The 26983-nt window shown below is 47.0% G+C and overlaps 1 protein-coding gene and 1 long non-coding RNA gene across 9 annotated transcripts in view; one reads left to right on the top strand and one right to left on the bottom strand.

Annotated features, from left to right (window-relative positions):
* Positions 1-582: 582 nt before the first annotated feature.
* LOC125149660 (uncharacterized) lies at positions 583-17254 on the bottom strand. Its single transcript, XR_007145997.1, has 3 exons — positions 17158-17254; positions 7273-7399; positions 583-688 (listed from the first exon to the last, which is right to left on the bottom strand). It is a non-coding gene; the product is annotated as an uncharacterized LOC125149660 (long non-coding RNA).
* A 3115-nt stretch (positions 17255-20369) lies between these two features.
* Positions 20370-26983, top strand: part of MTCL1 (microtubule crosslinking factor 1) — a 130173-nt gene continuing 123559 nt past the window's right edge. For all 8 annotated transcript variants that reach the window (XM_047827825.1, XM_047827823.1, XM_047827822.1 and 5 more), the window contains exon 1: positions 20370-21777. In XM_047827825.1, coding sequence (XP_047683781.1) covers positions 20707-21777 — 1071 coding nt within the window. In that variant the 5' untranslated portion in view covers positions 20370-20706. The remainder of the gene's footprint in view (positions 21778-26983) is intronic.

Raw genomic sequence — 26983 nt, 5'->3', positions numbered from 1 at the left:
CACCCAGAGTTACATGGCCCTAAATGGCAAAGCCAGTGGGACACAGAAGCTAATTCTTCCCCTTTTCTTCAGGAACTTCTATGTTTGGAAAAGAGGACTCCTTACCTGGAGGCTGAACTTGTATTTATAAGTAAGTGGGGGGATGGGGGTGCCTAGGTGGCTCATTTGGTGAAGCGTCTGACTCTCGGTTTCAGCTCAGGTCATGATCTCACAGTTGGTGGGATCGAGCCCCACATCAGGCTCTGTGCTGATAGCGTGGAGCCGGCTTGGGTTTCTCTCTCCTCTCTCTCTCTGTCCCTCTCCCTGCTCGCGCACTCTCTCTGTCTCTCAAAATAAATAAACACTTAAATAAATAAATAAAAAATAAATAAGTGGGATACAGCAAGACATGAAAAGTAAATTGCATAGGGATGAGGGGGCTTGTAGGAAGGTTTAGGGGTAATTAAACCTCTCTTTCATCTTTAAAAGGTAGGGAGGTCGGGGCACCTGAGTGGCTCAGTAGGTTGGGCATCCGACTTCGGCTCAGGTCATGATCTTGCAGTCCGTGAGTTCGAGCCCCGTGTCGGGCTCTGCGCTGTCAGTTCGAATCTGATGTCTTCATCAGAAGACTCCAATCTGATGTCTTCAATGGGAAATAAGTCTTATATATAAATCCACCTTTCAATAGTCTACAAACACTCTTGTTGATCTGTAGAAAAAAAGTGACAAAGATTTTGAATATAATATTGACTTCCCTAATTTTTATTATTTAAAAAAAATTTTTTTATGTTTATTCATTTTTTTATAGAGAGAGACAGAGCATGAGTGGGGGAGGGGCAGAGAGAGAAGGAGACAGAATCTGAAGCAGGCTCCAGGCTCTGAGTTTTCAGCACAGAGCCTGACACAGGGCTCGAACTCACGGACTGCAAGATCATGACCTGAGTCCAAGTCGGATACTTTACTGACTGAGCCACCCAGGCGCCCCCAAGCCCTCTGGGTGATTCTGATGAACATTAAGCTTTGAGAACCTCGGCTGTGTAGTTCCAAAGAAAAGGTTATTTTCAAATTAAGAAGACGTTTCCAGATCCAGTTCAAAGCAGGAAAACCAAACAAAACACGGAAGGGAAGAATGCTGGATAAAAGCTTTTCTTCCTAAAACATATGAGAAGATAAATGGAGAGGTTGCTGCGGGAGCACAGAGGTTCATTATAACTACTGGATAAAATATGATTTTCCATAATTTGGCTAAGCAATCTGAAAAATTATAGCCAACCTGAAGAAGAAAGGGCTACTTTTTATTTTGAACTTTTCATTTGGTGGTTTCTGTGTCTAAGTTCTTTGAGGAATTACTGGTTGTGAATATGGGAAGCCCTCTAATAAGGGTAAATACAATGAAATATGCTTTCAATATTTTCTTTCCCACCAACATGAAAATGATTAAAAACGACAGAATTCCCAAAGGAAATAATGTCAATATGTTCTTATGGTGCCTAGTTAGTCAATGGTCGATTTGACACGTGGCAAGGAAGAGTAGTTTGCTTGTAAGTGACACAATCTGAGAAAAAAGAATTTTTTGTACCTTCAGGAAATGATCCTTGCTAAACTGATATACAGTTTACTGCAGTACAGAAATAAATGCAACTACTTTGACATTAAAATAGACCTGGGTGACTCTTCCCACAGAGCCTGCCCCCTGCCTTGGTGAATAGACCAGAGGTGCACTGTGAACACAGGAGCTCCCAGGGTGCTGTCCGTGCCCCTGGCTGCTGTCTTACGGCAGTGAGAGATGCAAGCACCACAGTGGGACAAGAATGTCCTGAGGGACCTTTTACTGTGGCACTGGATTGTCATCTTGCCTTTTGGTGTTAAGGTCGTGACGGGTCAAAACTATACCAGTAAAAACACGGCTTCTACTGACAGGAAGTCCTAGAAATACTGGTAAAATTTAAATTTAAAATAAAACAAAAGGGGAGCCTGGGTGACTCAGTTGACTGTCCGACTCTTGATTTCAGCTCAAGTCATGATCCCAGGGTCATGGGATCAAGCCCTGTGTCAGGTTCCTCATTGAGCATGAAGCCTACTTGGGATTCTCTCTTTCTCTCTCTCTCTGCCCTCTCCCCCCACTTGTGCTCTCTCACTCTTTCTCTCAAATAATAAATAAATAAATAAATAAATAAATAACAAAAGAAAGAAGGAGCGGAGGGGACTAGAGAAAAGGTAAGAAATCTTCTTGAATTGAACATGCCCAAACAGGGACTTGAATTAAATGTTATATTTTTTATAAACCCTTAATGTTAATATTAAGAGCCATCGTCTCTGTTGGAATTATGAAAGGGTTTCCCCCCCGCCCCATAAATTGGCAAAAAATAATATACATGCTATTAAATCCACATATTTATTCAAACCTTTGGATTACGGTTAAGCATATGGTTTAGACACTTCAGATGAAGGTACAATCTCACACATTGTTAAGAAAAGAAACAAGAGGTCCAAAATGGAGTCACTTGTGCTGAGCCCCATGCCAGTGAAGCCAGACATAACACCTATCTTAATTGCATTTTCAGCCTCTCCCAGGAGTGGAAGTTAAACCAATAAGCCTGGAATTACCTGACCAGTACTAGTGAGGTCATCTGCCCGATAGACCTTAAAGGAAGGAGACCTGGCCTGAAACAATCCTTTCCTTTGCTTATGGCTTGCTTGTCCCTGCCCCCTCCTGCCTCTAAAAGGTTCCATTTTGTTTAACTCCTCCTTCCTACTTGCGAAGATGGGCTGCTGCCGATTCGTGAATCATCAAATAAAGCAAACTATATCCTCACATTTACTCCTTTGAATTTTGTGTTTTAGCAACGCCCGTAATTTTTCTGTCACCTTTGCTGCGAAAAGAAAGCCTCTGACAAATGGTCACACTTTCCTGAAGTGTGAAGAAAGAGAGGTGTGTGACTATTCCCTGGTGTCCTGAGCTAGCAGACCTGAAGATTTTGCCTCTCCTGTGGAGCCCCGGGACTGAGAACATGACTGAGCCTTGAGATAACACTAGTTGTGCAGCCAGTAAGGGGGTGGGGGGTGGGGGGAGCAAGGGTTCAGAAGACCATCCCCCCTATGCTTTCCTGCTAGACATGGTACAGCTAACCAGAATCTTCTACCTCATTCCCTGAATTCCTGATGAATTTTCCAGAAGAACAATGAGGTAGAAAAGAAACTAATCTTTACTGAGTGTCTAGCCGGATGCTTTATGCGTGGAGTGCCACGTATGCACAGCTTCGAGGTAGGATGTATATGGCTCACTTGCACACACCCATCGTTGCCTCCCTACCCAGACTCCCCTTCCCGTCAAGGACGCTGGGCCATTGGCCCTGGAGCTGGCAGCATTTCCCCAACCCCCACTGGGTCTGGTCAGATCCCTGGCTCAAGCTGGGTTAGTCAGTTCTTTCTCTCGGGGGGAGTTCTGGAACACAAGGAGGAGCAAAAGGAGTCGGTTAGCTATGGGAACAGAGCTGCAATGCCATATGTGGTCGTAGTTCAAGCTATGACAGACTAAAGCCAGACGCAGAGAAAACTACAAGTGAGCCAAGACAGATGGCTTGCAGAGAGAAGGGCAGACAAGGAACTCTACTGCTGTGTAGATGGCAGGAACTCTGATTTTCTAGTGCAATGTGGTGTGATGCCATTTCCTTTCTTAGAGACCTGAGGGAGGAGATTGAATCCTCAGTAAAGCTACCTTCTATTTATGTAAGGAGGTTTTGCCTTGTGTTCCTGGTATAAAAGAATATATGGGCTTAACCCAATCTGGGAATCTAAGTCTGTATGATATAATTCCCAATCTTCTTCTGGAAAGAAATTAGCATTCTTGATTAAAAAAAAATTAAGGGCCCCTGGGTGGTTTAGCTGGTTAAGCATCCAACCCTTGATTTAGGCTAAGGTCATGATCTCATGGTCCAGGGGATCAAGCCCTACATTGGCTCTGTGCCAACAGCATGGAGCCTACTTGGGATTCTCTCTCTCCCTCTCTCTCTGTCCCTTCCCTGCTTGTGCACTCTTTCTCCCAAAATAAATAAATAAACATTTAAAAAAATAAAACAATTTCATGATAAACTTTAATGAAGAATGCTTCTGGGAAACCTGTCATCCACCCACTCAGCCAAGTGAGACAAAGGTGATCTTTTTTCTTTTTTTTAAGTTTAGTTATTTATTTTGAGAGAGAGAGAGAGAGACAGAGAGAGAGGAGGGGAGAGGCAGACAGAGAAGCCCAAGCAGGCTCTACACTGTCAGAGCAAAGCCTGATTCCGGGCTTGAACTCACGAACCACGAGCTCATGACCAGAACCAAAGACGGTTGCTTAACTGACTGTGCCACGCAGATGCCCCAAGACAAAGGTGATCTTTAATCAAACATCTTTTTCTTTTTTTTTGAATCTTTAAAAATGTTTATTTATTTTTGGGAGTGAGACAGAATGTAAGCAGGGGAAAGGCAGAGAGAGAGGGAGACACAGAATCAAAAGCAGGCTCCAGGCTCTGAGCTGTCAGCACAGAGTCTGATGCGGGGGTCAAACCCACAAACTGTGAGATCATGACCTGAGCCGAAGTCAAATGCTCAACTGACTGAGCCACCCAGGCGCCTCAACAAACACCTTTTTCTTATGACATCTGGTCTAATCATCTAACCATGCAAGATTGCACTAAATCTTATACTTAAATTGTCTGAAAAGCTTGCTTTAGCAGGAAGCAATCAATCCTTGTGCTGAGGCAGTGGTGGTCAAAATGTGGTCTCACCTGGGAACTTGCTAGAAATTCAAGTTCTCAAGTTCAACCCAGACCTACTGAATAGGTAACTCTTGGGGGTGGGGGCCAGGTGATGCTGACACATGGGAAATTGAAGAACGACTGCCCCGGGGACTCTGAAGCTCATAAAGATGGTTGTTGGATACTTTCAAGAACCACCTCTGGGTTGGGTTGTATTGGGAGTGGAGAGACTCTAAGCAGAAACCACCTTTCCATATTCTTCTTGGCACATGAGGAATGGCCTCATTCCAATGAATAAATTATCCTAAAGACAAGGGCTTTGAAAGTTTACTGGGTGGACCCCGTGAAAAGTCCACCCACTGTTTATACCATAAACTGGGGCGGGGCGGGGGGGCTTCGGGAATATGACCCATAGGAACCCCAAGCTGCTGGTGAGCCCTGGCTTCCCCACTCAGGAGGAGGTTGACAAATAGGCCCTGCTGAGTCTCCCCTTCCAGGGAACATGCCCAAACAAGTCAGCAAAACTCTGCTTTGCTTGTAGTTATTAGCCATGCGGCTCTCCCACTGACACATTTAGTTTGGGGACAATGTCATGTCCCCAAACAGGAGGCCTTAGACTTGACAGATGGCAAGAGCTAGCATCTTTCTTCAGAATGAGGAACAGTGAAGAAACCTTAATAATTGGGGGAACACAAAGTTGGAAAAGACAAAAATGGTCGCCTCCTCTCTAGACTATTCCTCACCAGCCCCCTCCCACCTTCATCAGTGGGAGGTTGTTTATTCTTTCCTTTGCGCCCCATGGCAGCACCCATCTTCCCTAACACATCTTAATACATCATCCTTGCTTGTATATTGGCTCCTTAATGAGACTCTTTGAGGCCCAAAGCAGTGATTAGTCATTTTTGTGTTCTCTGTGTTTGGCAAAATTTATGTGCTAAATGAATGAGCCTTAACTAGGGCTGACTCAGATGTTTGGGTGGGAAATGGAGTCAACCAGCAGATTCTAAGACTCATTCAGTCAAACCTTCCGACTATACAGATTTCTGTTGGACGCATACTCGTGTTCTCCATCCTACCCCCCGGCCCCACCCCACACACACATAAACACACATCTTGATGTGATTTTGGGCAGTTAAAATTTCCTCTCAGTTTAAAAATGCTTCAAAAAAAATTAAAAAATTTAAAAAAAATGCTTCAAGTGGCAGTCAGAGCTAATTGCAACAGTCCATCCAAACAGAATTAGCGTCGAGATAACACTTTTAAAGGAAGGTGGGTACTATGCATGTGTAGGGTCATTTCTGTTCCCAACACTCAACCAAAGAAAAACCTTGAGAATTCATACTGCAGTTTTTTCAACCTTGTCAGTTCCTTGGGGCTGCTCAGAAGTGTACCTTTGAGTTCCCAGCGAACAAAGATTTGCTAAGGAAAGGAGGCGTGTCAATAAGATTAGACACTGTTTTCTTAGCTAAGTGCACTGGCACCATTCAGGGACTTGAGGTGCCATTTACATATAAACAGTATAATTGCAGTGATAGCGGGAGCTGGCACAAATTAGGCGGGTGCCGGATATGCTAATTACAATTCTCTACAATCCAAGGAGGCTGTTTGGAAAGAGAATTTAGAATTGGAGAGAATTGAAACCGGTGAGGTTAAGTGACTTCCCAGAAGGTCACACGGCTAATTAATTGGAACTTGTCTGTGTGTTTGGAATGTACAAAAGGTTTGGCGTACGATATCTCATTTAACCCTCCCAACAGCCCTTGGGGGAGTATTTTATCGCTATGATTGTCCTGCTGTTGGCGGACAATGGAAGCTACATAGAGAGAAGTTCAGTCACAATTTGCCCGGATTCACTCAGCTAGCAAGATCCCCTGTGGTCTGCTGAGATCTCAGCCCCAAGGTCAGTCTGGTCCCAAAGCGGGACATTTGCAGGTCATTCTTTGCTTACCAGGGGCAGAGCAAGGTTGGGTGTCCCGATTATTTCAGTAAAAATAACTGTAAGTTCTCTACAATTTGAATTAGCCTTCAGGGCGCCTGGCTGGCTCAGTCACTGGTACATGTGACTCTTAATCTGAGGGTAGTAAGTTCAAGCCCAGCATTGGGTGTTTAGCCTACTGAATAAATGAATAAATAAATAGATAGATAGATAGATAGATAGATAAATAGATAAAGTCTTCTATTTAGTTCCCAACCAAATTCACTCTTATCAAGATTTTTATATTTCATTCCATTCCCAGGCTGTCTAAATAGCAACAAAGCTTTTATTAACATTGTGAATCAGGAGCAAATATTTTTACGATTTTCTTTTCCATGTTCCCCCCCATGGGAGATTTGCAGCGTATCTAGCAGCAATCGATGTGGGATATTCTCCGTCCTTACTTTTCCAAAATCAAAAAAGGAAACATTCATGTTTACATATTTGGAGAGGAGTACTTATACTTTAGTAGAGCAAAAGTATTGGATGAATGAATGAATGAATGAATGAATGAATAGATTCATTCCTCCTTTATTCAAGAAATTTCTTAGTGATTAGCAGGGCATCTCTCAGACTTACCCTGAAATGTGTATACAATCTGGTCCCGGCTGTTTGTGCAGGAAAAATATGGAAATGTTGCAATTCATATGCCATAAACCCTGGTTCAGCATTCCGCTCCTGTGCTGTGTCCTGAAGCCGGCCGAGCCTGCAATGACAGGAAATGGGGATCGTCATGACCTAGAGGACCTCAGACAGCTTGGACAGTGTGCAGGGTGGAGGTCAGGGCTGAGCTAGCGGCACCATGAAGGAGATGGGTGGCGGCTGTGCCTAGCATATTGAACTTGTTCAAGGAGGACATACTCTGAATTGATTGGCTTACGGATCTTTGGGGAAGCAGAAAGAGAAGACAAACATTCTGGAGCCCAGAACCAATTTAAAGGATCAGGAAAGCGGCACGGATGAGGGGCTTCTCCTCTTGCAAGCATCTGCTCGCTCCTCTGTCCTCTGAAGGTGCCTTCCAGGCAGAGTTTCAGGGACATGCTCCTGGCCATTCTTTTTCATTCATTTTATTTTCCAGTGAAAATCAACGTCCTCCAAAGCAGACAAACAGGGGGATGGGATTGTGGCAACTGTCTCCCTAGTCATTAATGTGGGAAAAATGCTATGGGAGACAAGGAGCTAAAAACATCCAAATCTGTGACCCAAGAAGCTAAGTCAATTCCACACACGCATGGAAAATCATCGAAAACCTCATGCACCCCGAAGATGTGATTTTCACATCTCGGATGCTATTACTAGTATTAAGGGTTCTCGCAAGGCATTTTGTTAAGTCAGGATTGGATCTGACCACATTGCCTCTGTGCTCAAATAAACGTTTGAGACTGAGATATTTACAGGTTTGGAAGGCATGGACCAAATGCATGCTTCTTATTCATCCTATAGCAAGCACATGCAACCCAAGAGCATTCTTGGTGGGCTGGCGCTTGTCCGTGGTTTCTTTCACCGTGTAGCACAACGGGAAACAACTCCAAACCCAGCGGTGTTGTCAAATGGACACTGGAAAATCACAAGTCGTTTCCCTCGTGCCTTAATGGGCTCTGTTTTCCCAAGTCTCAAAGAATCTAATTGCTTCTTCCTTTGCTCCTCTCAAATGACATTCTCACGGGGCCACATTTAAGTTTCTGAAGGGACCTAAAGACAGCCAATTTGGGGGTGGGGGGCACCTCACTGGCTCAGTGGGTTAAGCGTCCGACCTCCGCTCAGGTCATGATCTTGTGGTTCGTGGGTTCAAGCCCCGCATTGGGCTCTTTGCTGATAGCTCAGAGCCTGGAGCCTGCAGCCTGCTTCGGATTCTGTGTCTGCCTCTCTCTCTGCTCCTCCCCCGCTCCCTCTGTCTCTCTCTCTCTGTGTGTCTCGAAAGTAAATCAACATAAAAGAAGAAAAAGAGCCAATTTTTTTCAGGTTCTTAAGGTCAGCCCTTCCTTAGATCACCATACAGGGACAGGCTGTTTCCCCACCTTTTCAATTTCTAACTTCTATAGAATTCATTTGAGCAGAACTCATCTCTCCTGTATGCACTCCACGCGCTCCCAAAGTCCTCTGATTCCTGCTACATATAAAACTCTCCCTCCACCATCATCTCACTCATGAATGGAAATTCCAGAAATGCTCCTGGCTTTCTAAACCCAGAAAGCAGAGGCGATATCGTATCATCGGCCTGACGACCCTTAGTTCTTCCCTTCCAGTTGTCTCTCTAGCAGATCTGTCCTCTGTGCATCTTGCAAAGTCAGCTCCCTGTCACCCCTCGGAAAGGTCCACAGCAGCTCCGATGGGTGCCTGACACGCCCGGGTCACCCCACCTGCAGGGAAGGCAGCTGTTTATGCTGCGAGGGAGCTCAAGGCGTGGCCGTGGCTGTGCCCTGACAGAGCACTTCTGAGTGCAAAGCCTGCCTCCGCCCCTAAACAGTGTGGTGGCATTTGCTGAAGTACCCCTTTCCCTTGCTGCTCGGTTTCTCCATCTGTAAAACCGAGAGAACACGCATACCTAGGGCCCATTGATCCATGCGAGAAGCCTCATTTTCTACCTCCACCATCAAGACTTGCCAGACGTAATTACTTCCCTCTGCATGTTTTCTTTCTTGTGTGTGTGTGTATATATATATATATATATGTATGTATATATATATAAATTTTTTTTTTAATTTGCAAACTGGAATACCTGTTTATATTTTTCAAGCACATTCTTAGCGGATTTATACAGGAAGTTAAATTACCAACACAAAGCTGGTTGGAGGGCATGCACTCAGAGGTGCTGGTATCTTGAATTCATGATACATTACTTCAAACCTCCATCCCCCCCCCCCCCCCCCAGCAATAGCTAATCTTGATTCAGGTCTTGCGGGGGTGCTGAATAATATGATTCTGTCTGTATGTATTAACAGTATTTAATACTCGCGGTACTACTTGTTTTGTTACTGGTTGTAATCCTCCCAACAGCCCTATGAGTTAGGCACCATTATTATAAGAAAACAGGGGCATGAAGAGAACGGGTAACTTACCCAAGGATACAAGTTGGCCACGCTGGGGTCTAGCACCAGAGCCCCAGCTCCCAGCCACTGCATCGTGCCTTCCCATAGAAGTAATTCGGCAAGACCTCGCCGCGGATGTTCACCGCGCTTTGAATCACCTACGCCACCCCAAATGAACTTGGCTGTTTTGATTTTGCTCCTTGATATTTGCACGTTTTCCCCACGCTCGCTTCCCTCAGCTTAGGAGGAGCAGGGAAGGAACTAGGGATTGCGGATCTCCTCTTTGCCTTTGATGTCACGCGTCAACATTTTCTGCGGAAGTGCCAACACCAGGAAGTAATAAGAGTAAATAATAGGATAGAGGTCCTTGGCCATCCGTGCTTCTGCGAACACTATACCACGCAAGTCCTGGCCAAAGCAGCTCCTGATTCAAAAGGAAAGCTTCTGGGGATGCCACAGTCCTTGCTTCCTGGGTCATAGATCCACACCTCTCAAATTTTGCAGAAATACTCACCTGCTCCCAGCCGTTTCTGAATTTACAAATTCTTTAAAGGGTGTGAATCTGCTCTGTAATTCACTTTGAAAAGTTCCAGGCATCTAGGAGGTAGTAAATGCTGATGCTTTGAGTTTGATTTCTCCATGCTTCATTAACTGAGATTGTAATGAGTTTCTGTTTGAAAAGCTATAAGATAACCATTCTTCTCATCCATTTTCTTGCCCTGGAGGTATATATAGAAGCAGTATAAACGAAAGCTTTGGACTCCATAATTTTCAGTGAATAAGGCCAAAATGAAATCCAGAAGGTTCTACTTGATAGAATGTTGTCTAAGATTCTAGAATCTTGCAGAATGAATAGATGGGAGGGTATCATCCCTGAAGAGGGATTTAAACAGACGACAATGCTATGTTGTTCTAAGTTACAAGTGGCAACTCCCTTGACCTTGATGATGCATCTGTAGAGCCTTTGAAGAGTGGGAGCAAGGAAAGAAAAAGAAAGGCAACTTTTATGATTGAATAAAATCATGATCCGTGCAGAATGTTTCTCAGCATGTGGAATATTCACGATACCAGACAACAACAAAGATGCTATTTTTGTCTTCTTGAAGAATAAAGACCAGAAGGAAAGCCATAGTAATGATGGGAGCTCCTGCGCTTCTCCAGTTCTGTAAGTTCTTAGCTGTCTTCCTTCTTGACACCTACTTGCTCCAGTGGTGAGTTCTGTTAGTTAGGTAATAGGCAGAGATACACTACATACCCACTGTGTGATGATTTCTGTATTGCCCTATGGCTCTGTACTTGAGAAGGTTACACTCCGTGGACGACAGCCAAGAATACGTCTATAGAGCTGAAAGAGAACCCTTTGCCCAGACCAGAATCTGTTCTGTGGCATTTTTGGATACACGGCCTTCAGCATAGGCAACGCTCTCCCAGAGAACTTGCCGTTGTACTTTTAAAGATAGCCCATTCCATTCTATCTCGCTTATCTTTTTCAGGACGAAGACAATGAAAACCTTCAAATACTGTGTTTCATTCCTTTGAAATACTGACTAGGCAATGAATTTTTATTTTATTTATCTCCTCATTCTATGCTTCTATGATTATTTCCTTTTTCATTACTTGGTAAATTTCCAAACTCCTTGATTATACTTGAGAAGCACCCCACAGAGAAAACAGAAATAAGTAAACAAATTAAGCTGCATGGCAGAAAAGAATTGCGGGTTCATGAAATCACTGAATGCTGCATCGTAGATTATGAAATGGCATTATGTTGCTGGAAAAATTAAGATACTCATGTCACTGTAGAACAAAAGCAATTTGGGTGCCTGGATGGCTCAGTTGTTAAGCCTCTGACTTTGGCTCAGGTCATGATCTCACAGTTTGTGAATTTGAGTCCCACATCAGGTGAGCTCGAGCCCCGTTTCTGGTAAGCCCTGCTTCTTTCTCTCTCTCTGTCTCTGTCTCTGCCCCTTGCTCACTTGCGTCCTCTCTCTCTTTCAAAAAAAAAAAGTGGGGGGTTCCCTGGGTGGTTCAGTTGGTTGCATCCAGCTTCAGCCCAGGTCATGATATCATGGCATGTGGGTTCGAGCCCCGCATCAGGCTCTGTGCTGACAGCTCAGAGCCTGAATCCTGCTTCGGACTCTGTGTCTCCCTCTCTCTCTGCCCCACCTCTGCTTGCACTCTGTCTCTCTCAAAATAAATACACATTAAAAAAAAAAAAGAACAAAAGCAATTTTTGGAGTTCTATTCAGCATCATCTCCACCGTAGGTTTTGATCTGGGCAGCTATTAAGGAGGTTGAGGTGCTCAGAGACTTGTCGTCTTTAAATAGATAATGATTTTTCAATATTTATATAGTCCTTTTCAAGGACAAACAAGACACGTTAAAGCACGAAGGTTATGTTTCACATAGTCATAGATTTGTGAAACACAGAGTGAATACCATATACCATTTCAGCTTGATTCTTTGCCTTATGCTGGCCATCATAATTATCCGTTCACCAGGGGCAACACCCTGTGGCTAAGTCCGGTTTATTGCTCATGGCAGTGAGGGAGAAAGGACAACCCAGGAGCCTTCAGTAGGAGGGTGTGAAAGAAAACCCAGATTTGGTCTCGGGTGATTTGGGGGAGGGTGTAGTGAAGTGGGACTTTGCTATTGATTGGATGATGTCAGGAAGTGGGCTATTTCTGAATGGGTATCTTAATGAATCTTATAGAAGGAGGGACGATGGAGCAAGGCTGAAGCTACAATTGGTAAGAAGCAGCAGTCATTCAAATTAGGGATCAGAGAGGGATATTTGAGCATTTGAGTGGTTTAGAAAGTGGTCGTGTTTTGTCTTTGTTCACACGGGACTACTGGGGCAGTGTTCTTGTTTTGGTCTTGACCCATACGATCCCAGAGTGGCCTTGTCTGATGCTGAGCCTCTGTGACACTGTTTATGTTTAATGGGAGAATACCATGGCCTGGTTTTGAGATCTGGGCCAGATCCCAGGGAACAGGGAGGCCTGGGTGATAGTGGAGGCCAGGTCCAGATGTCAGGGACAGCTTTTCTCTTATAATAATCTCCATATGAGATTATGAGCCCCATCATGGCAGATGCCATTCTTTTCATCACTGCTATTCCCAATAGCTATATATAGCCTGGCATTTTTGAAGGTGTTCAATAAATAATCTTTGAATGGATGTGTGTATAAATGACTGAGTGTATGAGCAGGCTATGGAGATTCTTCAACAGTCTTCTAGCCAATTATATTTAAAAGAGTTAAACAAAACAAAAAGAGTTCATGTCTTCTTAGCGTAGGTTGACATGAATGAGTCAGTCTGCTCCAATCAGGAGACATTCTTACCTTGAGGAATGTGCATTAGTCATAGAGTGACCTTATGGCCTGAGCCACCTGTTCAGGTCCAGTGCATGCTTGTTGTCTCATGTAATTATTAATGGTGCCCCTTCATTCTCAAATATTCTATGGTTTGATTACGATCTTCCTAATTATGGACTGGAAGACTGCTTTAGAATAACAACCAGTGGTCCCTGTCCTGGGGGTTCCTAACTAGGGACTAACAAAAGGACAGGATGACGATTCTCTCCAATGCCTCTTACCTGCTTTTCAAATTCTCAGATCCCGTGGGCAGCATTTAAAGAGGCAAGTGTGAAACGGACTTACTCTAAGCAATACCGAAGGCCACTTAAAAAACATGATTAACTCTCAATAGTCTGCCCCGATAGGGTAATCAAGAATATGCATGACTAACATTTGTCATATTTATTCCATCATATGAACCTTTTTCATTATACTGTCCTCCTATTAAAATTGGTTTATATTGGGTGGTACATTTTGTCTGAGAATGAACAGAGGTGGCCTACAATTTGCTATAGATAATCCCATGTTGATAATTAAAATAGCATGGGCAAATTCACCTCAACCTCCAGATTCATGAAGCTGGGACATTCATTAAAGCTTATTTAAGTTCAACTCTCTAATTTTACAGATAAGGCCTCAAAGGTCCAGGAAGACTGAACTATTTTGTCCAAGGTAAAAGAACAAATCATTGTGATCAGGTACGGAACTTACATTGTTATATCGCCTCATGGGTAAAATTCTCTTGACAGTAAGTTTACATAGAAATAGTAATCAGAATGTATTCATACGTGTGAACTTTCGTAGTGTTGTATTTCCTGAATTAATCAGGAAACTTCTAAGTACGATGTGCTGTGGAGCCCTCTATAAATCCATTGTGCTATTTTTGCTTTCCATGTAAACAACTCTTATTTTATATGGAAAGAAGAGCACTGTGGTTGGGAAAGCCAATCAGTGAGATAAAGTGGTTTCTGGCATCTTCTATTTCACATCCCCATTTCTGTTTTGAAAGGTAGTAACTGTGTAAGTAGAGATGTAAATAATAGTGAATTACTATAAAAGCAAACACACACATGCTGTACATTTCAGAAGCTGCATAGTGAAATCTGGAATGTTCTAAATCAAGGGAGACAAACATAACATATTAATTTCCCTGAGTTTTTCAGAGTATACATGCTGCTAATGAGGAGAGGTAGAGAATTTTGATTAGTTTCCCTTATTTAACAGTGTATTTTCCATGTGCGTGAAGCTTAGAATCTCAAAATAATTTTAAACAATAATTAAAAATATTTTGGAGGGCGCCTGGGTGGCTCAGTCAGTTGAGCCTCCGACTTTGGCTCAGGTCATGATCTCACTGCTTGTGAGTTCGAGTCCCGCGTCAGGCTCTGTGTTGACAGCTCAGAGCCTGGAGCCTGCTTTGGATTCTGTGTCTCTGTCTCTCTCTGCCCCACCCCCACCAGCATCTCTCTCTCTCTCTCTCTCTCTCTCTCTCTCTGTCTGTCTCAAAAATAAATAAACATTAAAAATTTTTTAAAAAATATTTTAGCAGTTATGTTGCCAGAAAAAGGAAGCCCAAATTTCTAATTGTAAGTTTAGCAAACATGTCAAAAGCTTTAATAAGGGAACACTGCCTCATTTAATGAAAGGAAGTCTTAGAATTACCAACGTTTCCAGACTCATTTTCTCCTTGCTGGGGGAGGGATGCCGTCACAACACCGACCACTAGGGGGCACCCCCCAACACATCTTACCTGTTTCCGTACAGAAACAGTGGATCTCAACTCGGTCAGTGCACAGCGCCTCCCTCCCCTCCCCAAATGAGAATCATTTTATGCGTATCACTCCACTAAACATATTTTCATTTTAAATGTTTATTTTTTTTTGAGTGAGAGAGGCAGAGAGAGGGAGACAGAACTCCAAGCAGGCTCCACAAAATAATCTGCATTTCAACATATATATAAGGCTTAGGTACAAATACTAGAAAATACATATAATGAGGTAGTTAGATTCTACACGTAGAAGCAATTTGCTAAAACACAAATACAGGTGGGTTATGGTGATGACTCATGTACTTTAAGTGGTGCTGCCATCAATGACAGAATGACTGAAGACGAAGAAGTCATTGTAAATCTAAAAGTTGTCAGCCATGACTTCTATTGTAGCTTCATTCCTTTTTTAAAAATCCAGTATAGGGATGCCTGGGTGGCTCAGTTGGTTGGGCATCCAACTTTGGCTCAGGTCATGATCTCCCGGTTTGTGAGTTCGAGCCTTGCGTCGGGCTCTGTGCTGAGAGCTTGGAGCCTGGAGCCTGCTTCTGATTCTGTGTCTCCCTCTCTTTCTCTAACCCTCCCCTGCTTGTACTCTGTCTCTCTCTCAAAAATAAATAATAAACATTTAAAATTTTTTTAAAAAATCCAGTACATATGGGAACGCTAAAAATTCTGCTTTATATGTAGAAGCGTTGCATTTATGTGTAAAACTGTGCTATCGTCCAATGTTTGTGTCTCTCTCAGCCCCAAATTCATGTGAAGGTCTCAGGAGGTGGGACATTCAGGAAGTGATTAGCTCGGTTCGGTAGAGGCTTCATGAATGGAATTAGTACTATTACAAAACAGACCCCAGACGGGTTGGCCTTGTGAGAACACCAGACACGTGACCCCATGTGAGGACACGAGAAGATGGCCGTCTGCAGTCAGGGAGAGCTTTCACCCGAACTTGGCCACACAGGCACCCTGAGCTCAGTCTTCCAGCCTCCAGGACTGTGAGAAATAAATTTCTGTTGTTTACAAGCCACCCAATCAATGGTATTCTGTGATAGCTGCCCAAATGGACTAGGACAGTCACATTCTAGGCTCAGATAGTGACAGGTTTGTTTTTTGTTTTTTTAACCGATGTGAATGTTTCAGAAGGGCTTTTGGAAGTTGGACAGTATGTGGAACAATTCTTCTCAAGGGCATACTGTGACATTCAGCATCCCTGACCCCTCCCCTAAATTCCACAAGTGCCCCGCAACCCAACTGTCAAGATAAGAAAAAGTACGCCAGAATGCCCCTAAAGGTGCTTCTATACTCATTGAGAACCACTGGTCAAGGGCAAAAGGCCCTCCCTTCTACCCTCATGTATGTCCTTCCTCTAGCTCTCAGAGGAGAGGGAGATTTGCCTCCTTCCCCACAAGACTGGCCCCTGGACAGCACTTTGGTGGGACGTTGTCTCCAGTTCAGATTTAGAGTACATCTCTATCTTGGTCTTTCCACGTCTGTCATCTGGAACTTCACACTCAGCATTGGAAGGAGTTTCAAAAAGGAACAGGAGGAAATGCAAATGATGAGCATATGACACCCAGAGCTGTGCTAGAAATACCAACACAGGGTTTCTAGGATGTGGTCAGACAGTTACCTGCATCAAATGTATTTGTTAAACATACAGATTCCAGGGCTCCACTCCACACCTTTGAAATCACATCTCCGGAGCATGTGGCCATAGAATCTGCATTTTAAAAAATGTCTATTTATTTTAAGAGAGAGAGAGAGAGAGAGAGAGAGAGCTCACACATGAGTGAGAGAGGGGCAGAGAGAGGGGGGGGGTGGAGAGAGAGAATCCCAAGCTGTGTCTGTGCTGTCAGAGGCTGACATAGGGCTCGAACTCACAAAGCACGAGATCATGACCTGAGCTGAAATCAAGAGTCGGCTTTTCCACTGTTTTCAAAGAGGATTGCTTCTGATGATTTAAGCAAAGAATGATTTCATATTCTAAATGCACTTTTGTATTAAAATAAGGGAAAACACTGGAAAAGTGGATGTCCCTAGGTTTGGACAAGGTTTTGAGGGTACAGAAATTCTGCATATAATTCTGCCTGTGCATCCAGAGCAGTAAAAGAAGCGCAGTCCCACGTCATATTATTCCCACTATGAGTCAAACAAGGTTTAAAAATATTCGTATCTCTTTATATAACTGTGGCGATACTAGATTTTCTAAGTTTTGCTCCAAGTTTGGTTTGCTCACATTTTAAAGAGTATTGATTATTCCACTGGTATTAAATGATAATGGTGATGATGAGAGTGATAATAATACCTTCCTTACCCAAGGGCACAGAGAGTGCTAATGCCTTAGGCAGCATCTGGACCCAGATTTCCCTGGTGTGGAAGCTTCAGCTCTTGTCACTATCCCACACTGCTCCTTGACAATGGATACAGTCATACCAAATTACGTACCACACCAACGATGCTGCATGCAGTAGGCCTCTGCAAAAGAATGAGAAAATCAGAACGTTGGTAGAGAGTGCAAGTATCTAGGGAGTGCAAGTATTTATAACGTAGGGTTTATAATGCAGGGAACTGATTACAGAAAGGGGGAGGAGTCGAGAGCCCAACCGGGAACAGTGAAGGAACCCAGAGATCTGCAACCACAGGAAACCACCAGCACCCTTGACTGAGAGGCAACAGGCGGTGGCGAAGTTACCAGAAGCCATGGGGCATCCAGTGAAAGCTGAGAGAAACCCAGTCAGCCAGTGCACGAAGGAGACCAGGCCACTCTGAAGAAGCCACGGGAGGCAGAGAGAGAAGGTGATAACCCTGGTTTCTCCCTTGCTGTTACACTCCAGTCTCTGCGGGCCTCGCCCAGTCGGCCACCCCAGGAACCTGGAAAACCAACCTCATCAGTTGTTCCCTCCCCTGTACAGAGCAGGCAGGGAAAGGCCAGGACTGGGTCTGAGAGCTGACGGATCCAAACAGACATCCCCACGTGGGATTTTGTTGTTGTTTTCCAGAATACAGCACCTTATGGCTTCTTTAAATAGTAACCCCCTAACACCTTTAGACTTACTTGATGGAACAAAAAAATTTTCTTTTTAAATCACATGACTTTAAAAACATCTATTCATGCAAGAGGATATCTTTTTTATACCTGTAACGTACTGAATATTGGCAAAAGAAAGCATTACTGAATGCCTTCTTGCCAAGGGCCAGCAGAAACAATTGCCAGGCTAATAATTCAGGGTATGAATTTTGCTTGACTTCTTATCTGAGGCAAAGGGAAGCTGGTACAAATAGTACGGTCATCTGGCTAAAACTTTTGGAACACTAACTTACTGGAACATTTTACGGTGGCCTTTTGCGTGATTACATACGGTATGAGGAACTTGGGCTAGGAGTCCTGGGCACAATTCTTCGGAAATGTAGGGTATTGGAGACTTCTGGGTCTCTGGAGGAAGTTCTAAGTGAAGGTCCTGGCCCCTGAATTACACAATAGGTTGTGCTCCCGGACTGACAGCCAGTTTCTGATTAAAGGCCGGTCACCCGAAGGGGAGAGTTGGAGCGCCCTCTAGGGGAGAGCTGGCTATCCCTGGGTGCCGGGCCTGGGCACCTCCCGCTGCTCTCTGCAGTCTCTTTTTTTCTTCAAATACTCCATGAAATACGGCTGTGGTATTAGCAGACATTGCGTCAAAGGAGATTCAGTACAGATTATACTCTGTGTGTGCTGTCACACATTCAGAGCACTTGCCAGGTAAATGGCTCAAAAAACATGAACAGCAGCAGAGAGGTCAGCATTTCGGTGCCCTCAGAGCTCGGCCACAGAACGTGGCCCAGCATCACTGCCGGCATCTAAGGAGAAGCCGACGGGCTGTCTTCTGGGCGTATGACTCTCCTGACTTACAGTGATTTTTTAAAAAAGCACTTTCTCCTGCCTTTTTTGAAGGAGGCGGCTAAGTAGGGTAATTTGTGGTTAAGATCATAGACTTTGGAGCCTAGTTTTCCTCGTATCCTCCCAAGTCTATCCCCGTTTCTCTACCCCTACCACTACCGTGTTGCCACAGCCACTGACTGTTCCCGCTCACGGCTCTCCGTCTCCTCCCTGCTGCCACTGCTGGGATCTTTCCAGGCAAATAAGATCAGCCATATTCACCATCCTCCAAAGGCTGGCCCAGCCTTTAGGATATTATCCACAGCGTATATGGTCCCACCAGCCCTCCAGTGATATCTCACCTACAGCCCCTGCTCTGCAAATCCCCGACAACCACCCAACAACAGCCCATCCTTGTGGGAAAACTCCCATCTTCCCAGGCAGGGTTCGGGTGGAAGGGGTGGGGGGCAAATGCTCTCCACAGCAACTTGTAATTCTTGACTATTCCTTTGCCTCCTGGCAAAGCCAAGTCTAGACAAGGGGCTGGGCCTTACTCCTTTGAGTAGCACTCAACACCCAACGCCTGGGACAAAAACGGGACTCAAGGATATTTGAAAAGCACTTTACAGTTTGCACAGCGTTTCTCACGTCTGCTGATTTAATCGTCACCACGCTCATGTAGCGGTATTTTCTAATTATACAGGCAAGGGGACTGAGGCTCGAAAAGGTCGGTGGCCCACGTTAGACTCCCAAGGGGCAGAACCGGTACTCAACCCGTGGCAGGACTGAGAATTCTACAGACTTTGTGTGAATCCCGACCCGGCCATGGACTGGCTAAAGCACCGACTTCACCTCCCTGCTCCCGTGACCTCATCCTTAAAGAAGACAGTAATTCCAATTCGGGCTTGCTGTGAGGATTAAATAAAACAATGCCTATGGAGTGTCTAACAGCGCCTGGCTCGCGGCCGGAACTATAAATGTGAGTTCCCTTTCTGACCCCAAGCTTGGCGAGCTGCTTCTCCTATTTCTACGGCAGCTCCTCCTTCTCCGAGCTCCGGAGGCCACAGGGGGTGCCAACTGTAGAGCACGGTGCCCGCTTTGACGCGATAGCTGCATAGGGTACCAGCAGTCCTTAGAGGAGTGTGGGGACTACGCGCACAGCTGTGAGAAGACAGCGGGGACGGAACTAGGAGAACCTAGGGGGCAAGGGTTGGATGGAGGGGCCCGTGGGGGCCGTTGGTCAACAACAGAGGGGGGGCTGGGACCCCACTGCACACACCACCCAGGGGGCCACTCACGTCTCCCGGACATCCAGTCGCCCGCAAGTGGCCAGTGTCCGCCTCTCTGCCACCCCACTTCACCCTTGCTACTTCCTTCCCTCCCCAGCTCTCGGCACTGTCCTTAGAGCCTCAAAAAGCAAGGAGGGTCCCAGGGCGAAGAACGCTGGGGGCCGCGTCCCGCGCGCGAGCCCGCGGAGCTCAGGCCCCGCCCCCCTGCCCTCCAGCCCCCACCCCCGCCGCCGGCTGGCGGGAGGAGGGACATGCGCACGCGTTGGCTGGGCGCAGGGCGCCGGGAGGCGGGGGAGCGCGCGTGCAGTTCCTCCCCACCCGAGCTGGCGGGCGCTGCGGGGAGCTGGGCGGCCGTGGGCGGGGAACCCGACGCGGGAGCGGGGAGCGCGCCGCCAGCGGACGAGTGTGGGTGTGCGGACCCGCGAGCCCGGAGCGCAGCGTCTAGGGATGCGAGCGGCAGGGAGCCGCCGCGCCGTTGTGCCGGGTGAACTCGAGAGGCAGTGACCTCAGCGAGGGGAGAGCGGAACGACGGCGGCCGCCAGCCCCGCTGGGATCCTGGGGGCCAGGGGTGCGCGGGGAACGGCGGCGGCGCGAGAGCGCGGGGCGCAGACCGGGCGGGGCTGGGGACAGTGATGAGCGGGCGCGCGGGGAGGCTGCACGCCGCCGCCGCCGCCCGGAGCATTTGCCGCCCGAGCTGCTGCTCGCGGCCCGGGACCCGGCCATGGAGACGCTGAACGGCCTCGCGGGCGGCGGCACCCCGGAGGCGAAGCCGCTGCCGCCCGGCCAGCACCACCGCCACCATCACCTCCACCCGCTGGCCGAGCGTAGGCGGTTGCACCGCGCGCCCTCGCCCGCCAGACCCTTCTTCAAGGATCTGCACGGCCGGACCCCGGCGTCCGGCCCGGCCCTGGCCGCCCCCTCCTCGGGCCGAGCCCAGGCGCCCGCCGCCCCACGCTCTCCCAGCCTCGCGGGCAAAGCGCCGCCCTCGCCAGGAACCCTGGCCGCGCCCGGCCGCCTCTCTCGGCGCAGCGGCGGCGCCCCTGGCGCGAAGGACAAGCCGCCGCCGGGAGCCGGGGCCAGGGCAGCGGGCGGCGCCAAGGCCGCTCCGGGCCCCAGGAGGGTGGCGCGCACGGCGCCCGGGGAGCTGCTGCCCCGGGCAGGGAGGCCGCCGCCGCCGCCCGGGACCGAGCCGCTGTCCGCCGCTGCCAAGGGCCGCAAAGCCAAACGCGGCTCCGGGGCGCCCCCCGCCCGTGCCGCCGGGCCGCCGGTCCCCGCCGCCCCGATCCCCGCCGTGATCCTCGCCGTGACCTCCGCGGCCGGCTCCCCGGCTCCAGGCTCGCGCATCAGCCACACGGACAGCAGCTCCGACCTCTCCGACTGCCCCTCCGAACCCCTGTCCGACGAGCAGCGCCTGCTCCCCGCCGCCAGCAGCGACGCCGAGTCTGGCACGGGCTCCAGCGACCGGGAACCGCTGCGAGGAGCCGCTACGACGAGCCCCGCGGCTCGGGGGGTGCCGCCCGGCAGCCCCGAGCCCCCCGCGCTCCTTGCCGCGCCTCCCGCCGCCGGCGCCTGCCTCGGGGGTCGGAGCAGCCCGGGCGGGGTCCCCGCGGGGTCCCTGGGAACTGGTGTGGCGGAGGATGCCGGGGGACGCGCGCCGTTCGAGCGAACGGTCCCCGGGATCCCCAAGGACCCCGGTCTTGGCGAGCAGACCCGACTGATCCCGGCGGCCGCGGTGGAGGAGGAGCTGCTGCGGGAGATCGAGGAGCTGCGCTCGGAGAACGACTATCTCAAGGTGAGCAGCCGGCTCCGCCGCGGGTGTCCCGGAGGCCACCCCGAAAGGTCTGGGTGCGGGCGGGGACCCGCGAGCCCTGCCTGCCCGGTCCTGACAAGCCCGTTCTCTCTTCTGCCCTTCACTTTCCCGCCCCCGCACACACTGGGCGTTGGGAACTTAAGCTAAAACTTCTGGAAGGAGCAGCAAGACCTGTGGGTTCTGGCGGGTTCCCACCCCACTTAGCTTTTCTTGTTTCTTGAAGTCTTGCTTCTTCCTGCTGACGTCTTTGCCTCTGTTGATGTGCCGGGAGAGAGGTGGCCAGAATCACATTTTGGATACACAGCCGACTCTCTGTGGGGCCAAAACATGCACACCCTCACCTGTGGGATCTGGCTACCCCTAGCCAAGGAGCTCTGGTCCCGGCCTAGGGCAGGTGCGTGTAGGTTCTGGAGCCTGCAGTGGGCCAGGCTGCGGATGTGCCAGATGCTTTTCCTGCGTTTACAGAACGTGAGACCCCCTCTATTTTCTCGGAGGGGGGTGCTCCCAGTGTTTCGGTGATACACCTTAAGTTCAGGGGCCCCATGAGGGTGGCCTGTGTTGAGGGACAAGGAGTTGGCAGGTTTGGCCTGCCTGTCCTTTGTAGGCGTCCACAAGCTGGTGTTTTGTGTCAGGAGAGACCGCTTGATTTCCCCCAGCACTCCAGCACTTTTGAGGGAATTGCAAACCTCTGCCCCCCTACCTCTGAGGATTTTTCCTACGGGCCTGCTAGCTAGCAATGGCCTTTTGGTCTTGTTAGCTTTGGGGCACTCGATCTGACTTCCATCTTTTCTCCCAAGAGGAGGTCAGGTTGGTCCTGCAGAACAGAGGACTTACAGTGTTGGGGGAATGGGGTTCAAGACAGTTGAAGTGACTTGAGAGAAAATAAGGGGGGTAGTACGGGGGGCAACTGTTTTAATTTATTGTAGTGCTCAAGTTAGTGAATAACTACAGCGGTACCAATCTTTTCACGTTTCTGTTAAGATGATAACATATATCTCCCAAACCAGTGGATGTCCCTCCTTCATCTGGGTGATGTGACTTGTACTTTTTCTCAGCAAACACTGAATGTATCCAGATGAGGCCCAGGCTTTGGCCAGTGGGACCAGGGGCATGCCCTTTTAAGGTGGTTAAGTGTGAAGTTCAGACTGCTGACAGAATAGTATTCTGAACCTAAACTTCTTATCAGGAGCTGCTCTCCCCAAATGAGCCCAGTCGTTGTTTTGTCTGCAAAGATGTGGCAGTGAGGCAGAGGAGAGGTGAGACCAGATTGGGAGTTGGGAGTAAGATGTTTCAAGTAGTACATTTGCCTGTGTCACCCACTCTTACGTAATAGACAACAGAACGATTTTCAAAGGTGCTGAAGAGAAAGGGCAGTGATAGCATATGCGACTCCATTTTGAAATCGCCGCTTTTGTGAATCTTCAGCAAATGTAAACTCCCTAAGGGCCAGAAAGATTACCTTGTTCTGTTATAGCTCCAGCTCTCAGCATGATCCCAGACCCCCAGTGTTTCTGATTAAATGGTGTTTATCCAAATCACGACCTGCTAAGCGACAGAAAATTGAGGGTTTCGTAAAACATGTTTCTCATCGCATCTTTGATCTTCAGGTAGGCAACAGTCATTTTAGAGTTCATTCTGAGGTGACTGTTTATTTGCTTTATCTTTTCACGTGGGTAGAGCCTCTGTGAATGAAGTAGGTGTCTGACCCTGGAGTCTGATGTGGTATATTTGATATTTCAGTGATTCTTCACAACAACATAGGGTATAATTGTTGTTATATTTGTTATAACCCCAGTTTCACAGACAAGGATGCTGAGAACCCGGAAAACTTAAATGACCAGCCCAAGGCCATCCAGCTAGGAGGTACAGCTTCTATTTTCTCCGCCCCCGGAGCCTTTGCTGTTTTCACTGCACCAGGCTGCATCCCTGTTCCCAGCAAGCCTGCTTTTCTCAGCGTATACTGCTTGCTTTTGAGTTGTTTTATTAGCTTGAAATGTTCCCAATGTTTAACTTTCCTAGGGGGCCTCTTTTCATTTTAGGCGAAAGGGCCATAATGAACCCCTCTCCACTAGCCAGTGTACAGATGGTCATATAAATCCCACTGACAGTGTTTAATTTGTGGGAAATGTTCAGTTGCTGTTTCCTGTGGAGAAAGTGTCACGGCCAACCGTTTACTCTGCCTGAGTGCATCTCCCAGCCTTTCCCCTGTCAGCAGGAGAGAGCAGGAGGTAGAGGAGCTCTGAAAGAGGCTGGGAAACCAGAAGTATGCTCACAAATATACGTGTGAGTTACGTGTTTCGTTACCCAGAAGCTAAGTTACAATAGTTCAATTTGGGAGAAAACACAGCAATCCTGGCAGACTTCTCTAGAGGTCAGTGAGCGCGCCTACTTGTGCACAATGGGGCTGTGAGCACAAGTGACCTCAGGAGTCAGAGGCAGGAGGCTTGCCTTGGCACAGGGCAAGTTTCTAAATTGAAACTTACCTTTGGTTGCTTTGGTTGCTTTTTTTCTCACAGTAGATCAATGTGCATCCTTGATCTGCTTTCTTAGAGAATGTGGTACAGAACTCTTGTGATTAGACAGAGCATTCTTCTATTCAAATGTTACCTACCAAGAAGAGACTTGGCCCGGGCACTTTACGTTGGTATATCCTGGAGGACTGTGACCATGATAAGTGCCACATTCTTTCCCAAGTCAGTTCTGTCACCATTACTGCACAAGACTGTCACACTTCCTGAGCTAGCATGACCAAAGGGTAATCAAGCAGAATCATCAGGCCTGCGAAACCATAGGCGGATGTCTTACTGATGGAGACCTTCAAGTGGAATTCTCTTGGTTTTTAGCCACTCTGCTGTATTTTTTAAAATAGATATCGACAGAGACGTACATACCTTCGGTTGTGCAGTGTGGAGCTGCTTGGGGTGTCCCTGGCCCTGCTATCTCTTCTTCATCAGAGGGCACCAAGTTGACTAAATGAAAAATGCACAACTACTCAATCCAGGTGGCTGGCTTTTTGCGTGAAAACACAGGCAGGGAAGCAGGCTTGTCCCTTTACTCCCGATGAACTTAGATATATTTGGAAGTCTTCAGAAATTCAGGTGAGCAGTTGAATTCGGTTGTCCAAAGGCCTTTGCTCCTTTTTCAAATTGAACCCAGGCATATTTCTCGGTGCTGAGAGCATCCACAAAACGCGGCTGGTGTGTTTCTGCCTGCCCACCTGCCTGCCACTGCCGTGTTTTGCCCAAGTGCTCTGAGATAATCGGACCAGCCTTAGTGCTCATTGTGAACATACTAATTATGTCCTCTGTTTCCACAGGGTGTTCAGGAGAATTTAATCAGTTGAATTTATTGACCTATTTTGAAAATGTTTTTCTTTTTTTTTGAATTTTTTAAAAGTTTATTTTTGAGAGAGAGAGAGAGAGAGAGAGACAGACAGACAGACAGACTGCGAGTGGGGGAGGGGCAGAGAGAAAGGGAGACACGGAATCTGAAACAGGCTCTAGGCTCTGAGCTGTCAGCACAGAGCCGGAGGCAGGACTTGAACCCAGGAACCGTGAGATCAGGACCTGAGCCAGAGTTGGACACTTAACCGACTGAGCCACCCAGGTGCCCCCCAAAACGCTTTTGGAATTACTGGTGATGGGCTCACAATGTCCCCTCCGCATGTGCCCAAATAGTGTTCTCCAAACATGCCAGTGCCCTGCAGGATGGATGCAGGTGGGGCTGGGGGGAAGGGTTGCTTATTTTCGCTCTGCTTTCTCTGTTATTCCCGAAGAATTATTTCTGGTTAAAACAAAAGTCACTGCTAGCTACCAGGGCGAGCAACATCCGATCCTTTGAAAGGAGTGATTCCCTAAAGGAGATGATTGGTAAGGTCATTTTTTATTTTATAGGTTGCAGTGTATCACCCCTGATCCAGCCTTACCAGCCTGTTTCTTACCGGAAGTAGTCTTTTGAGTTTCAAGCTCTGAAATGGTTTTGTTAAATTGGGCTGCTTGGATTCCAGGTGCTCAGCATGGCCCAGAAGGGAGACACTCACAGGCAAGAATAACACAGTTCTGAACAGCTAAAGTGTTGAGCTCCTCCTCTCCCTTTCTTTTGGAAGGGTTAAAGTGGACAGTGTTCCTATTCTTTCCTGACATTCCGCTTTCCACGCCCATTCTTTATTCAGCCTGCAAAAGAGCGGCTGTAATAATCTTAGGTGGCAAGATAATGTAGACCAGGACAAACAGAGCCCATCAGCTGCTGGGTGAACTGTCACTTGGTAAACAATGGTAGCGGCCCCTGTGCCTTCTTAGCTACAGCTGGGACTGTGCAGAGAACATTTTCATTGTCCAGAGGGAAATGAGGTGGATTATTTGTATATTACGACAGACAATAGTTTCTGTCTGCAACTCCCAGAAGATGGGATTATTTCAACAGTAGCCAGACGACTGCTCCCCCTCTCCAAATTGGGTCTGTTTAAAGAAACGTTATTAAAATATTAATGTAGAACTAGTTATTGATTTCGGGTTGCTTAAAGGAGGCTATTATTTGAATAAAACTATCAGTATGATCAAGAGTTTGCATCTCTTAAGTTCAGATACGGTGCACTCAGTATCCACTGTGTTTTTAGTTTTTATTTGTGGGTAAAACTGTTTTCATTGAAATGTGTGTCATTTAATCTTGGTTTACTCTAGTGCGCACATGGTGCCTCATTATTTCTCTAATTTGATGTATGTAATAAGGCTCGATCTGTTATCTGCAGGCAAAGGGGAGTAGTTGGGGAGCTTTGCATGACTTCAAGATTCCATTTTATATATGAAATTTGAAAAATAGATTTAATTAAAACTAAATTAGCTTTTTAGTGAGGTATGCAACAGACCTGATGTTAATTCAATATAAAACTTGATTAAGGGCAAGTTTTTTCTTAGTTTCTGTGTATAAAAAAACAACAGCAATTTTCTACTTTTACTTACTCTGTCTAAATTATATTTGCCAGAAACATTATATGTTCTGCTTGATTTGGTTTTCTTAAACATTTAAATGGCAGACATTTTTAAGGTTCTGTAATACAATGTATTCTAAATTAGGGCATGCTGTCAGAAAATTAATGTAATGGTAGCTTGAAAATCACTATCCATCATGACCCTAATCTGAATAATCACAGTTTTTGCTTTTCAAATGTCTGCTGCCAGCTTACACGGTT

This window comes from Prionailurus viverrinus, chromosome D3 (genome assembly GCF_022837055.1).
Source record: "Prionailurus viverrinus isolate Anna chromosome D3, UM_Priviv_1.0, whole genome shotgun sequence".
Lineage (NCBI taxonomy): Eukaryota > Metazoa > Chordata > Mammalia > Carnivora > Felidae > Prionailurus > Prionailurus viverrinus.
The sequence above is the reverse complement of the archived record's forward strand: the minus strand, read 5'-3'. Positions and strand labels throughout refer to the sequence as shown.